This window comes from Danio aesculapii, chromosome 17 (genome assembly GCF_903798145.1).
Source record: "Danio aesculapii chromosome 17, fDanAes4.1, whole genome shotgun sequence".
Lineage (NCBI taxonomy): Eukaryota > Metazoa > Chordata > Actinopteri > Cypriniformes > Danionidae > Danio > Danio aesculapii.
In genome coordinates this window covers 3,061,986-3,077,562 of record NC_079451.1, presented here as the reverse complement: position 1 = coordinate 3,077,562, position 15,577 = coordinate 3,061,986, and the positions used below count along the sequence as shown (strand labels likewise).

The 15,577-nt window shown below is 37.8% G+C and overlaps 1 protein-coding gene across 1 annotated transcript in view; it reads left to right on the top strand.

Annotated features, from left to right (window-relative positions):
• The first annotated feature begins 283 nt into the window (after positions 1–283).
• vps39 (VPS39 subunit of HOPS complex) overlaps positions 284–15,577 on the top strand; it is a 28,760-nt gene continuing 13,466 nt past the window's right edge. The window contains exons 1-13 of the mRNA XM_056477195.1: positions 284–856; positions 2,709–2,774; positions 2,873–2,937; positions 3,178–3,220; positions 3,312–3,406; positions 5,421–5,519; positions 5,610–5,702; positions 7,690–7,873; positions 7,999–8,119; positions 8,490–8,610; positions 8,716–8,845; positions 11,957–12,099; positions 12,182–12,322. Coding sequence (XP_056333170.1) covers positions 784–856; positions 2,709–2,774; positions 2,873–2,937; positions 3,178–3,220; positions 3,312–3,406; positions 5,421–5,519; positions 5,610–5,702; positions 7,690–7,873; positions 7,999–8,119; positions 8,490–8,610; positions 8,716–8,845; positions 11,957–12,099; positions 12,182–12,322 — 1,374 coding nt within the window. The 5' untranslated portion in view covers positions 284–783. The remainder of the gene's footprint in view (positions 857–2,708; positions 2,775–2,872; positions 2,938–3,177; positions 3,221–3,311; positions 3,407–5,420; positions 5,520–5,609; positions 5,703–7,689; positions 7,874–7,998; positions 8,120–8,489; positions 8,611–8,715; positions 8,846–11,956; positions 12,100–12,181; positions 12,323–15,577) is intronic.

The following is a 15,577-nucleotide window of genomic DNA, read 5'->3' as shown; positions in this document are numbered from 1 at the left end:
ACTTTTATGTTAGCATGAAACTGACAAGGTGGTTCTTCACAAATTGTCCTGAAATTGGAAAAACGTAAAACGAGGATTTAAATAAATGTTTAAAAGGGGGTTATTTCTTAATTTACCCTCAGACTGTCGAATACATACGTGTCAAACCTTCGTTTAAGGGAATTATGTGCGGAATGTCAATCATCTTGTGGTACAGGAGTGCACGCGCTTCTCTTGTGGTTCTTTAATAACAGCAGCCGCACACGTCACGCGCTCTCACTCACAGTCACGTGCTCGTCACGGCTCCAGGAAGTTGCTGCAGCGCACACACAGAAATGTCGCTGCTAGCTGTCAAACGCTGAACACGTCGCTGTTCACCGACGGACATTTAAACGGTTAAAAACACAATAAAAGCACTGCGACCTGCAGGACAATGGGATGAATACATTTAGACGTCGAGCATTGGGTTTCAGCGAGTTTAAAGGACTAACGTTGTATTTGGAGGCTAACTAGCCAACTCTTCATGACACATTAACAAGACAACGCAACAAAAACAAAGGGGTTTCAGTGTTTTTCTCGGCTGTTTTAGACACTGTGACTGAACAGCGATGGAGTGGGACAATTCTGGGACATTTGACAAGACTCAAAGTGGTTAACTAAGAAGTTAGCGATCGGTCTAGAAGTGAATTTGCAGTGTTTTCGCATTTTGTTTACAGTATTGTCAGGGGATTTTACGGTGTTTGGGTGTTTTCGTTTTCTGGTTTTCGGTTATTTATTTCTCTACGAGTGTTTAGTGGTTCCAGGATGCACGACGCATACGAACCAGTTCCCATCTTGGAGAAACTGCCCCTCCAGATCGACTGTCTGGCGGCCTGGGGTGAGTTTTGCTCATCTTTTCTTACTTCCTTTGCTTTCTACACTTTTAACACTTAGGTGTCATAAATAATGCATTTTCATCCGTCCGATAATGTCTGTTTTAAGTCCTTAAGGTGTCTGTTGCGTTTGCATAACAAAATGATGTTATAGCCAAATAAAGCTGTGCTTAAAGGGGCAGTTCACTCAAAAATGTACTTGCTTACCTTTTTGTGCTTTCAAACATTTAGAAGCTCCTTTTTTCTGTTAAACAATATGAGATATTGTGGAGAATGTTTGAAACTGGTAGCCATTGACTATCTTAGTTTTTCCCTAGTATACACTCACCGGCCACTTTATTAGGTCCTGTCCAACTGCTGGTTAACGCAAAATTCTAATCAGCCAATCACTTGGCAGCAACTCAATTTATTTAGGCATGTAGACATGGTCAAAACGATCTGCTGCAGTTCAAACCGAGCATCAGAATGGGGAAAAGGGGGATTTAAGTGACTTTAAATGTGGCATGGTTGTTTGTGCCAGACGGGCTGGTCTGAGTATTTCAGAAACTGCTGATCTTCTGGGATTTTCACGCACAACCATCTCTAGAGTTTACAGAGAATGGTCCGACAAAGAGGAAATATCCAGTGAGCGGCAGTTCTGTGGGCGCAAACGCCTTGTTGATGCCAGAGGTCAGAGGAGAATGGCCAGACTGATATAAGGTCTGCAGAAGAGCATCTCTGAACACACAACACGTCCAACCTTGAGACAGATGAGCTACAGCAGCAGAGGACCACACTGGGTGCCACTCCTGTCAGCTAAGAACAGGAAACTGAGGCTACAATTCACACAGGCTCACCAAAACTGGACAATAAAAGATTGGAAAAAGTTGCCTGGTCTGATGAGTCTCGATTTCTGCTGCCACATTCCGATGGTCGGGTCAGAATTTGGCATCAACAACATGAAAGCATGGATCCATCCTGCCTTGTATCAACGGTTCAGGCTGCTGGTGATGGGGTAATACTATGAGGAATATTCTTGGCACACTTTGGGCGCATTAGTCCCAATTGAGCATCATGTCAACGCCACAGCCTACCTGAGTATTGTTGCTGACCATGTCCATCCCTTTATGACCACAGTGTACCCATCTGCTGTTGGCTACTTCCAGCAAAATAAAGCACCATGTCATGCGTGAATCATCTCAGACTGGTTTCTTGAACATGACAATGAGTTCACTGTACTCAAATGGCCTCCTCAGTCACCAGTTCTCAATCCAATAGAGCACCTTTGGGATGTGGTGGAACGGGAGTTGGCATCATGGATGTGCAGCCGACAAATCCACAGCGACTGTGTGATGCAATCATGTCAATTTGGAGCAAAACCTCTGAGGAATATTTCCAGTACTGTGTTGAATCCATGCCACAAAGGATTAAGGCAGTTCTGATGGCAAAACCGGGTCCCACCCAGTACTAGTAAGGTATACCTAATAAAATGGCCAGTGAGTGTAGACGTCAATGGCTACCGATTTCCAAAATATTTACTTTTGTGTTCAACAGAAGATAGAAAGTCAAGCAGGTTTGAATCAAACGAATGATAAGCAAATGATGACAGATAGACAGTAAGAACAGATGTAACTGATTTGCTCCGGAAAACGTATTGTTTTTTTTTTATAAAATGTTAAAAATAACATAAAAACAATATTGTTAAGGCTAATGACGCGGTGGGAAATAATGTAGAATGACACAAAATAATAAGAATATAAAAATAGTGGTTTTGCAACACCAAAACAAAGATAAGGACCTGACCATTTAAATCAGACCAAGTTGATGAACTGTTTTGTCAAATTGCTCTTCAGGTTGATAATCCTACTTTGTTTTCAGATGATTGGCTCCTTGTGGGGACCAAACCAGGTCATCTCCTGCAGTACAGGATCAAGAAAGATGCAGGTGTGTAGCTTCCGTTTCCATCTGTGCTCATATTTATTGAGTAGCATTGATTGTTTGCTTTATCACTTGTCAATTAATTGATATTTTTTAAATCACAGGTACAAACAGGTTTGAAGTTACATTAGAGAAATCCAATAAGAACTTCTCCAAGAAGATTCAGCAGGTAACTATACTGATTAAGTTAATTAATACAGGGTTTTTAAATTGTTTAACAGTTGAGATCTCAGGCTAAAAGTCAAAATTAGGTTTGAAGATAGTTCATCCTAATGTTTGTCTTTATTTGCACATTGTTACTATGCATGTCAGATTATGTTATTAAAATAATATAAAATTAAGTCTGGTTCTTTAAAAAAAGACTGTTTGCTTGTTTTTGCCATCACTTACAAACTGTTTCCTCCCTCAGCTATTTGTGGTTTCACAGTACAAGATTTTGGTTAGTTTGTTGGGTGAGTATTGATTTACTTATCTATTTACTTGACTGGCTTACTTGCCTACCTACTTGGTTACAGCAGTGTTTTTACCTTTTTATCATTCCAGAAAACAACATCCACGTTCACGACCTGCTCACGTTCCAGCAGATAACTGTGGTATCAAAAGCTAAAGGGGCTACATTATTTGCCTGTGACCTGCAGGTATGTAAAAAGGCCCTTTTTTGCCTTTTTCATCCCATGAATGAGGTTTCTCTGCTAAGACACTTGGGTGGTGTGTAGAGAACTGCCATAATATATGCACTACAAATCACTGCCACAGTTGCTTTATAGGCTGGATAAAGAGAATTCTGAGAATTGTTTCGTACCACCAGTGTTGGGGAAAGTTACTTTTGAAAGTAGTGCATTACAATATTCAGCTACTCCCCCAAAAAAGTAACTAGTTGTGTTACTTAGTTACTTTTTGAGGAAAGTAATGCGTTATATTACTTTTGAGTTACTTTTACGTTACTTTTCCTTACCTGCCTGAGGTTTGATCTCTTTCAGAACTTGCGCGTGTTTTTTCACCGTTTTTATAGAGAAGCTCTGCATTTAACAGCCACCTATATAACCTACACCTTCATTTTCCAAATTCTAGGATCAAATTATATTTTGAGAACTTTCTGAGCCCAGAGCTCTACATGCTGTATATGCAGATTAATGAAAGCCTGTAAAGTAATGTGTTTGCTACTTTTGTATGTTGTGTTATTCGTTAAGTAAACTCACTGTCCATTGAGATAAAGATTGCAATAAAGCCTAGGAGTACTAACATGAAGTAATTTGTATTAAGGCTAAAACAGATTTTAAGCCTTTAATATGTTTAAAAACAAAATGAACAGTAAGACGAAAAAAAAATGCCAATATCAAAATACATTTTTGAGCTTTATACATTGAATACATTGCTTCACGGGGTCTTAACAAATGTGTAAAGCGTTTCCCTAAAGAGAAAAAATCATACTATATTACAAACATTGTAGCTTCTACAGTAGACAGTGGCTGCATCTCCTCCACAATAAAAGCAATCACCATTTTTTTTTTTTTTGTTTATTCGAATTAATTGTTTTACCTGGAGAGCGTGAACTGACGTCGATCATCTGTTGTTTAGCTGGAGGTGGGGTGCAGATGTAGCGCTTTGCATCCAGTATTGTTTTTTTTTCCATGTCCAGTTCAATAAATTGAACGTAGTTGTCGAGTTATTCGGTTACTATAACAGTAACACTGACTCATCTGCTGTCAAAAACGAGACCTGATGATGAGTGCGAGCCGACTGTCTGTTCTCTCATTGAGTGTGTGATTCAACCTAATTTTTATTCTCCAACATATTTGTAAAAGCCAATATATTTTGTAAAACTCAAATAATATTACTTTTTTTTTTTTTAAGGTAATGCATTACTTTATTCGTTACTTTAGAAAAGTAATATTATTACATAACAAGCATTACTTTTAAAATAAAAATTTTAATATATGTAAAAATGTCTAGTCATACTTTAATGCAGTGTTTCCCAACCCTGTTTCTGAAGGCACACCAACAGTACACATTTTCAACCTCTCCCTAATCAAAGACACCTGAATCAACTCAGCAGAACATTAGAAAGGACCCCAAAACCTGACACGAATGAGTCAGATAAGGGAGATATACAAAATATGTACTGTTGGTGTGCCTCCAGGAACAGGGTTGGGAAACACTGCTTTAATGTATTATGAGGGGCGTCACGGTGGTGCAGTGGGTAGCACGATCACCTCACAGCATCAGTAGCATGTAACGACAGTTGAGAGATATATGTGTTCCCATGAATGGGCGTGGTCTCGGTGCTGCCAGTGGACTCGCCCCTGTCATTTGAGAGCAGTGAGTTCTGCCTATTTTTATAAAATTGTCATGACTTATTTTAGTTTCTTGGCTTTTTTATCATTCAGATTTGGCTGGGTGGTTAATAATAAACTTGACAAACACAAAACGCACATTTTAATATCACTTTTTTTATACTTTAAAGATACTAACACAATCAAAAATTGCCATTTGAGACCTCAACATCAACTTTTCCGTCAATGTCTTCTGCCCTACATATTTTTGCTAAAATGACATTTTGGTTAGTCATGCATATTCAGTTAACCACCTGTCACTAACTTCAGATCCCTTTTTGAAACTGATGTTCCTCTTCCTCTTTCTCTCTTCCTCCAGCAGTCTGAATCTGGTGAGGCTAAACTGCGCATGTGTGTTGCAGTCAAGAAGAAAATTCAGCTTTATTACTGGAAGGACAGAGAATTCCATGAACTACAGGTTGATTCATGTTTGGAAACACAGAAACAGGGTATTTTTGGTAACAGTAAAAGTAACAATAGGCTAATTCTTGTTTGGTAATTGCTGTAGGGAGATGTCACTGCTTCAGACTTTCCCAAGTCCATGGCGTGGTGTGAGAACTCCATATGCGTGGGTTCCAAACGAGACTACTATCTGATACGGGTAAGAAAATAAGTAACCATTAACATAGCAAGCTCCTCATTCGTGTCAATACCAGCTTGTTATCTTTTAAACGAAAAGCATTTGGCGGGAGTAAAACAGGCTATCTCCTTGAATGTGACAGAATGTTTAATTCCTCCTGAGGACTTGCTCAATTTGTACATACACGAAGCATGGCAAAGAGAATGGGACAACTGCATAAATAATAAATTACATGAAATTATCCCGAAAATAAATGAAAGACACTTGGCAAATTATAATTTTGAGACCAGGCATGATCAGACTGTCTATTCTAGATGTTAAATTGGACATTTCTAGGCTGACACATTTATATTTACTGAATACTGAAGAACCACCCAAATGTAATTACTGCCAGGCTGCTCTTACCATGAAACATATTTAGTTGGAATGTGGATGTTTTATTACCATTAGACAATTTTTTTAAGGAGAGTCCTTTGATGGACATTTTTAAAGAAGTCTTCCTTTAAATTATTTATAAAAAATTAAACTGAAATATCATATTTAACTTTAAATATATATTTTTGTGTTAATTTTATTTATTTATATATTTGTCTTAGTAACTTTTTTAATGTAATATGAATTTATCTTTGTCATGTTATATTTTATGCAAATCTTAAAGCCACGAAATAGCCATAAGTTGCTGATGTGGCAATAAATAAATAAATAATAAATAAATATTTATTGAATGAAATCAAAGCTACAAAGTTTATTTTACTTGCACACATTCTTAAGGTGAACTATTAAGGCTGGTTGGCGTGGTGCTGCAAACCTCACCAAACGTACAAGGTGTTTATACTTGAGTTGACGCGCTCTCTGTGGTACTATTATTTGCAACAGCAGAGTAACTGTCATGATGAAACGATAGTAAAGAAGAAGACAATGCAATTGCTTCATATCTCTTTTTTAATTTCATATTAATAATGAACTTATTTATGGAAATTAGAGATGCACCGATTGCAGTTTTCATTTCCTTTACAAAAAAAATAATACAGTTTGGTGAGTGTGACCTACAGATATCAAATTTTGCTGAATGAAGGAATCGAACTATATATAAATTGAATAAGTTGTTGATAAATTTGTAGGAGACTCAAAAAAATGTTTGTTTTAGTACAATTATGTGAAGTAAATATATATAGCTGTGTGCATATACTATAAAATAAAAATGCAATTTACTTAATAAGCCCAGAGTCGGCTCTAAGTCATGCATCTTCAGATAAGGAGCAGCGTGTGAAGTTACAAAAAATGTTGAAACGCCAGCTGAAATGATATCGCATGCACCTAAAACAAACTTCCACTAACGCAGTCACATTTGCTGCACGAACCAAGCACACTTGCGGATTTGTCGAATATGAACTAACCTTTAATATGTCAAGTGAATCCACTTGTTTTGGTAAACTCTAATCAAAATCTAACCATTTGCTTCATCCTTGAAATGGCAGTCCTTCTCTCTCTGTGTGGGTAAAATATGCATAACCACGCCCCTCAACCGTTAATTTACTGTGGGTGAAAGATGAGAGGAGGAGCTCAAAAACAAACCCCGCCCCCTACTCAATATTCAATTTCAGCTGGAAATGCCTCTATCGTACTCTTATTAAAGTCTGCAGCAACTTCCAGCTCAGATCATTGCACATTAAAAAATAAATTTCACCCCATGTTGTGTCAATCATATTTACACACTGCCTCCAGTTTTTATTTTAATGACAGACGAAAATGTAGTCTTCAAATGTACTAGTACTTCAAATGTGATTCATATTTCCCTTTTCGTAAGTAAAAGTAATTTCTGTATGGTTTTTACTATATTGTTGGTCTGTTTTATGTACATTGTTGTTACTGCAATAAAAAAAATGGAATCTGGATTCATTTTATTTAATCTTTTGCATCTATTAAAATCAATTTCACTGCAGCTACGTCTGTATCGCAGTATGAACATTCACTCATTTTAGCCCAATCTGCTGGCTTTTCTCTTCAGATGGATGGACGTGGCTCAATCAAGGAACTGTTCCCCACAGGAAAACAGCTGGAGCCTTTGGTGGCCCCACTGGCTGATGGGAAGGTAGCGGTGGGTCAGGATGACCTCACGGTTGTCTTAAATGAAGAAGGCGTCTGCACTCAGAAATGTGCCCTCAACTGGACTGACATCCCTGTTGCTATGGGTATGACAATGGTCGTAATTCAAAAAAAGATTCCCAATTTCAACTTGCAAACATGTTTGATCAGGAAAAGTAGGATAGCCAATTAACTGTGTTCCACTTATCCCATCTTGAATGTCTTTCATCAGAGCACCAGCCACCATACATCATTGCAGTGTTACCGAGATATGTGGAGATCCGCACAGTCGAGCCCAGACTCTTGGTACAGAGCGTAGAGCTGCAGAGACCACGCTTCATCACCTCCGCGGGGTGAGGTCTGCACACACACTCACCGATTAGTGGAAGACATGTTAACGGTATTGGGCGGGGCTAACATTCTGGTGAGCAGGATTACCCTATTAGGTTGTAATAACTCTCCCCAAACCCCTTACCCCATCTTTCTGAATGAAATGGCTACTTTACTACATCCAATCAGCCCGCAGTAAAAAAAAAAAACAGCCACGCCCACTGTTTTCTCAGTTCTGTTTCTTTAGAAACCGCGTCACAATACAAAAAACAGGTCGCAGCTTCCGGTTCATGCGGACTTTAATGTTTAAAGCAATCTTGCACCCAGATGATGTTTAAAATCTATGTTTTGTTGAAAGATGCACTGATTATCTTCCCCTCTTTAATTTCACAGGTCAAACGTTGTGTACGTCGCTAGCAATCATTTTGTCTGGCGTTTGGTGCCGGTGTCTATAGCCAGCCAGATACGGCAGCTGCTACAGGACAAACAGTTTGAACTGGCTCTTCAGCTAGCGGTGAGAAACTCAAACTCTGGCTTTATCACCTAGTAAATACCACATGCAGAGGGAACAATGTTTATCGTAGGCTAACCTTGTTTTCTTGTTGTTCTCTTTCTGCAGAAAATGAAGGATGATTCAGATACAGACAAGAGGCAACAAATCCATCACATTCAGAACTTGTTTGCATTTAACCTGTTCTGCCAGAAGCGCTTCGATGACTCCATGCAGGGCTTTGCTAAGTTAGGGACAGGTGAGTGGACTTGTGTGTCAGTGAGATTATAAATGCAACACAGGATGACGGGCCGATGTGCAATTCTTTATTTGGTAAATATGATGGATGCATCAAAATGAAAATTCTGAAACTGAAAATGCTTCGTAGTTGTTATTTATTATTATAATTTTTAAAAACTCTTGATGGACCTAATGCCGGAATCGGCTCCAGGACAGGAATCACCTCCCAGAGCGTTTTCAAACCCTCCTGAATGAAGCTGTTACATGCTACATTCTTAAGAACACTGAAGGCGCCCGCTCTGAATGCATGCTCACACGTTGTCTGCTTTTGCTTTTCAATTTCACAAACACTCTTGGCTATTTTAGTGCTGTGGGATGAAGTTTGCTTTCACTTTCAAATTCCTATAAAGCATACCTTTTTGCATTTTGGTTTTTGAAATGATTTGCCTCCAGTGTCAAGTTTCTTTTGTTATAAATGAAATGCAGTATATGTGTGTGAATTTGGAGTGGATCAAACACTATTCTAATAGTTTAATAAAATTTATTTGACTTATGGAAATCCCCAAGCAACCCCCTATTATTGTACCGTGACCCCCCCAGGGGGTCCCGACCCCCACTTTAAGAACCACTTCAGTAGAACACTGCAGTGAAGATGTATTTTTTGTGTTGCAAGTATAAACAACACATTTCATATTGAATAAAATTTTAAATGCATACATGTAATAGTAAGAAAATAAGAATAAGGATCTATAAAACAAATGCAAAAAAATCTAAGTAAGAAGTACAGAGGTACTATGTCAAATTACAATCAGCAGGTCATTGTACAGTTTCACAATTTCAACAGTTTTTGTTGTTGTTGTAAATACTTTTTAGTGTTGTTATTAAGTAGTTATAGTGCTGCAGTGAGGATGTGTTTTTAAGGCCAACCTGTAAATTTGCATCACCCTGGACGTCCAAAACATACAAAAAAAACATTTTTCCATTGTCTTTAAGATTATTTCAGAAAATGTGACCACAAAAGTTTGATTATTATTCATTTTGTGAACTTTGTATTGATTTTGATGCCTAAATTCAAGCTAAAAACATTTTCCTGAGCAAATAGATCACAAGAGCGCAATTTTAAAGCGTCATTGAGGCTGTAGAAGTAACTGGTCAGCAGAAATTTTGTCTCCCCCAAAAAAAGGACGTACACTCACAAAAAACATTACTGCTGCTTGTTCAACCTGTTAAATTTATTTGTTTTATGTTCAGTCCACCTAAATTTGTAAACCATTAAGTTAACTTGTGTTGGACAACATGATGGAATTGTGCTGGACCAATTACCTGGTTGGGGGATTTGTAGTTCCCAGCATGCTTTGCGTGGGATTGAATTAAGAGAGGGAAATGTTGACAATAAAAGTAATCTGTAGTGATTAAAGTTATTAGAAAAACTTAATCTTCACTTTAGTTTATCAGACTATTTAGTTTAAGTTAAATAAAAATACAGATAAAAATCATAAAATCATGTTGGACCAACTCAATTTCATTTAATTGTGTAAATTATTTTTGTTGGTAATTAAATTGAGTTCATCCGATGAGTTTTTTTTTACTGAACGTAGGAACCAGAGGTGCTAATATGCTCAGCTTATAACAAAATTGCATCCTACCTGCTCTACAGTATGACTGTTAGATGATTCCAATCATTTTTTAACCTGACACCGTTACCATTCCAGTTTCTGGAATCAATAGACTCAATTCCAAGAATCAGTTCCTCGTTGTTGCGTTTCTTTTTTTTATTTATTTATTTTTTATTTTCAAACCCTGCCAGTAGTAATTACGCTAGAAGGAACTATATACATTTACAAAATCTGTTATTTTGATATTGCTGTGTAACATAATACTGCTGTTAATACTGCTGTTAGAAAGAACTCACTGGTATAAGTATATGGTTATGGTATAAAAATGATTCTAATAACCAATTAATTGGCCATCTGATCTTAATTAGCATCATCATTAGTTTTCAACCTTGTAGGACACACAGTCATGTAAGACTTTACGCCATTTTCTGACAAGATCCACACACGCGGCTGTCAGTAAAGGACTGCAGACTTTTTTTCTTTCCATTTGGCGTGTGTTATTAAATTCCATGAAAAAGCCCTCTTCCACCAGTCCTTACTCCTTATTTGCATGCCTCAATGTCTCACGCCCCCCTTAATAGATGTTGGCGCCCCCCTGGTGGGGCATGCCCCACAGTTTGAAAACCTCTGAGCTAGAGAGTCAAAATAATTAGTTCTTTTAAACTGAGGAGTCGATTCTCATTATAAAATTGATTCTGTACATTGAAATCGACTGTCAATTCTTCAGTCATAGCTCACTCAAAAATGAAAGTTCTATCATAATTAACTCCTATTTAACTTGTTTCAAATCTTCATTGTTTTGTTTCTTCTGTTTAACACAAAGAAGATGTTTTTAAAAAACCTTTAACTTCTATAGTATTTATTTAAAGTTTGCTAAAATAGAAGTCAATGGTTTCAGGGTTTAAGCTTTCGTCAAAATATTATTTTTTGTGTTTGTTCAAACGAGGAAAGAAACTCACGAAGCTTTGAAACCAAGTGAGGTTGAGTAAAGAGTGAGTGAATCTTCATTTTTGGCTGAACTATTACTTTAAAGCAGGGTCCAAACTCGGTCCTGGAGGGCCGGTGTCCTGCACAGTTTAGCTCCAACTTCCTTTACCACCTTCCTGGAAGTTTCTAGTACACCTAGTAAGAGCTTGATTAGCTGGTTCAGGTGTGTTTAATTAGGGTTGGAACTAAAATTTGCAGGACACCGGCCCTCCAGGACCGAGTTTGGACACCTCTGCTTTAAAGCCTCAAAATTGACTCCCAACATTCCCTGCACACTGTAGAAATCGATCAGTTGATTTCACTTAAGAAAAGATTGGAAACGTGTTGCCTTATAACTATTAAGTAAACAAAATGTGCACAATTACAAAAGTTAAGTCAATGTGTTTACTGATTTTTTATTAGTAAAATCAACTTGTTGTTTTTAAAGCAACAGATTTACTCCCTTTTTTTTTTAAGTAATCAATCACTTTTTACAGTGCAGTAGTGTATCTGATGTGTAAAAGCTGATGTGCTCTTCCCTCTTGTAGATCCCACTCATGTTATTGGACTGTACCCAGATCTGCTTCCCTCTGACTACCGCAAACAGCTGCACTACCCAAACCCTCTGCCCCCTCTCTCTGGAGCTGAACTGGAAAAAGCCCACCTCGCCCTCATAGACTACCTGACACAGGTATGCAGGATCATACTGATGGGAGTGTTGTTCCCTTTTTTTGATCTTCCTACATCTTCTTTTATCCTTGTGTTTTTGACAGAAACGCAGTCATTTAGTGAAGCAGCTGAACGACTCTGACCCGTCGACCACCTCGCCGCTCATGGAAGGAACGCCCACCATCAAGAGCCGCAAGAAACTCCTGCAGATCATCGACACAACCCTGCTCAAATGTTACCTCCATGTAAGATTCTTCACAATGGCTCTTTCTGCTCTTTGCAAACACAACATCTTTAAGAGATCCCTGGGTATCAAGAATTTAGTTTAAAGAAAGTCTCTAAATGAAATATCTAGAACAAAAAAGAGTTGTGTTATTTAGAAAAAGCAAAAAAACATGGTTTTATACATATTTTTGACTATGCGGGCCACCGTAGGCTACCAAATGGTCGCACTCCTACTGGTGCTTGATATGTTTCTGTTGTCAACACAACACAACTGCAAATACAAAATACTGATGGAGTATGCGCATTGTGCGAATTTTACTAGTAATTTTCAGACAAACGTCACAGAAAAGAGAAGTGATGTGTGTCTTTGCTGCTTTCCTAGTGATACGAAGGGGAAAAAAAAGGAATGAGAAGATGCCTGTTGAGTTTAATACCTTTATTAAAGCGGCTACTGATTTAAAGAGGAAGTGGTCATTCAAACCAGTGTCGTCCCATCAGTGTTTGTACACAAAGAGCCTAAACACTTGCAGATATCGGTTAAATGGAAGAAATGGCAGCAAGTTCTACATTAAGAAAAGGCAGAGAAAAGAAACGCAAGACAATAAACATGCAGACGCTCATCTACATCCATCTTCGCTGCATCGTTAATCGTAACTGGGGGAGAAATTAAAATAAAATTCAAACTTCAATCTTATTTTCCCCATGTTTTCGATGCTTGAGATGATCATTGTTACAGTAGTTTATGCTGTTGTTCAGCCACGACATCGCAGAAATAGAAGCTGTTTCTAAAATATAATCTTTATATTTGTCGTCATAGATGGTTTGAACAAAAAGTTTTAACAAGGAAATGAACAATTAATCGCTATATATTTAGTTGAGGTCAGAGTTATTAGCCCCCCTTTGAATTTTTTGTTCTTTTTTTTAAATATTTCCCAAATTATGTTTAACAGAGCAAGGAAATTTTCACAGTATGCCTGATAATATTTTTTCTTCTGGAGAAAGTCTTACTTGTTTTATTTCGGCTAGAATAAAAGCAGTTTTTAATTTTTTATGAAACATTTAAGGTCATTATTATTAGCCCCTTTAAGCTATATATTTTTTTCTATAGTCTACAGAACAAACCATCGTTATACAATAACTTGCCTAATTACCCTAACCTGCCTAGGTTGGGGTAATTAGGGGGGCTCATTCAGGTGGGCTAATAATTCTGACTTCAGCTATATACTATATACAGTTGTAGTCAGAGTTATTAGCCACCCTGTTTATTTTTTTCCACAATTTCTGTTTAACGGAGAGATTTTTTTCAACACATTTCTAATCATAATAGTTATAATAACTCATCTCTAATAACTGATTTATTTTATCTTTGTCATGATGACAGTAAATAATATTAGACTAGATATTCCTCAAGACACTTCTATACAGCTTAAAGTGACATTTAAAGGCTTAACTAGGTTAATAGGTTAACTAGGCAGGTTAGGGTAATTAGGCAAGTTATTGTATAATGATGGTTTGTTCTGTAGACTATTGCTGAAGCTAAGCAGGGCTGAGCCTGGTCAGTACCTGGATGGGAGACCACATGGGAAAACTAGGTTGCTGTTGGAAGTGGTGTTAGAGAGGCCAGCAAGGGGCACTCAACCTGTGGTCTGTGTGAGTCCTAATGCCCCAGTAAAAGTGAAGGGGACACTATATTGTCAGTGGACGCCGTCTTTTGGAAGAGACGTTAAACCGAGGTCCTGACTCTCTGTGGTCATTAAAAATCCCATGGCACTCCTCGTAAAAAGCAGGGGTGTTACCCTGGTGTCCTGGCCAAAGTCCCTCAATTGGCCCTTACCCATCATGGCCTCCCAATCATTCCTATCCTCTGAATTGGCTCTTATCACTGTCTCTTCCCTTCACCAATAGCTGGTGTGTGGTGAGCGCACTGGCGCCGCTGTCCTGTGCCTGCCGTCGCATCATCCAAGTGGATGCTGCACACTGGTGGTGGTGTGGAGAGACCCCCCTCATGATTGTGAAGCGCTTTGGGTGTATGGCCATACACAATAAATGCGCTATATAAGTACACATGACTTAAAGGGGCTATTAATTTTGACCTTAAAATGGTTCATAAAAAATTTTAAACTGCTAATATCATGCTAGTGACATGCTAATTCATGCTAGAATCATGCTAGTTACATGCTAAGTCATGCTAGGATCATGCTAATAACATGCTAATTCATGCTAGAATCATGCTAGTAACATGCTAAATCATGCTAGAACTATGCTAGAAACATGCTAATTCATGCTAGAATCATGCTAATTCATGCTAGAAACATGCTAGTAACATGCTAATTCATGCTAGAATCATGCTAACAACATGCTAATTCATGCTAGAATCATGCTAGTAACATGCCAATTCATGCTAGTAACATGCTAATTCATGCCAGAATCATGCTAACAACATGCTAATTCATGCTAGAAACATGCTAGTAACATGCTAATTCATCCTAGAATCATGCTAACAACATGCTAATTCATGCTAGAATCATGCTAGTAACATGCTAATTCATGCTAGTAACATGCTAATTCGTGCTAGGATCATGCTAGTAACATGCTAGAATCATGCTAGTAACATGCTAATTCATGCTAGGATCATGCTAGCAACATGCTAGGATCATGCTAATAACATGCTAATTCGTGCTAGAATCATGTTAGTAACATGCTAAATCATGCTAGAACTATGCTAGAAACATGCTAATTCATGCTAGAATCATGCTAACAACATGCTAATACATGCTAATCCATGCTATAATCATGCTAGTTACATGCTAATTCATGCTAGAATCATGCTAATTCATGCTAGAATCATGCTAGTTACATGCTAATTCATGCTAGAATCATGCTAATTCATGGTAGAATCATGCTAGTTACATGCTAATTTATGTTAGAATCATGCTAGTTACTTGCTAATTCATGCTAGTAACATGCTAATTCATGCTAGAAAAATGCTAGTAACATGCTAATTAATGCTAGAATCATGCTAATTGATGTTAGCAACTGCCTAGCAACCACTCAGAATACTTTAGCAACCGCCTAGCAACAACCTAGAAACATGCTAACATATATGTACTTATCTATGCCGACTGTTTCAAACTTCATAAAAACTGCTTCAGTTATTTACACTTTAAAACGACTTCAAACTTTTAGACTCGGCTTTTCAAGCCACCATAAAGTTTGTCCTCAAACTTTAATATCTAGTTTAGTGTGTAAACTACAATATTGAGCTTAACCTTGAC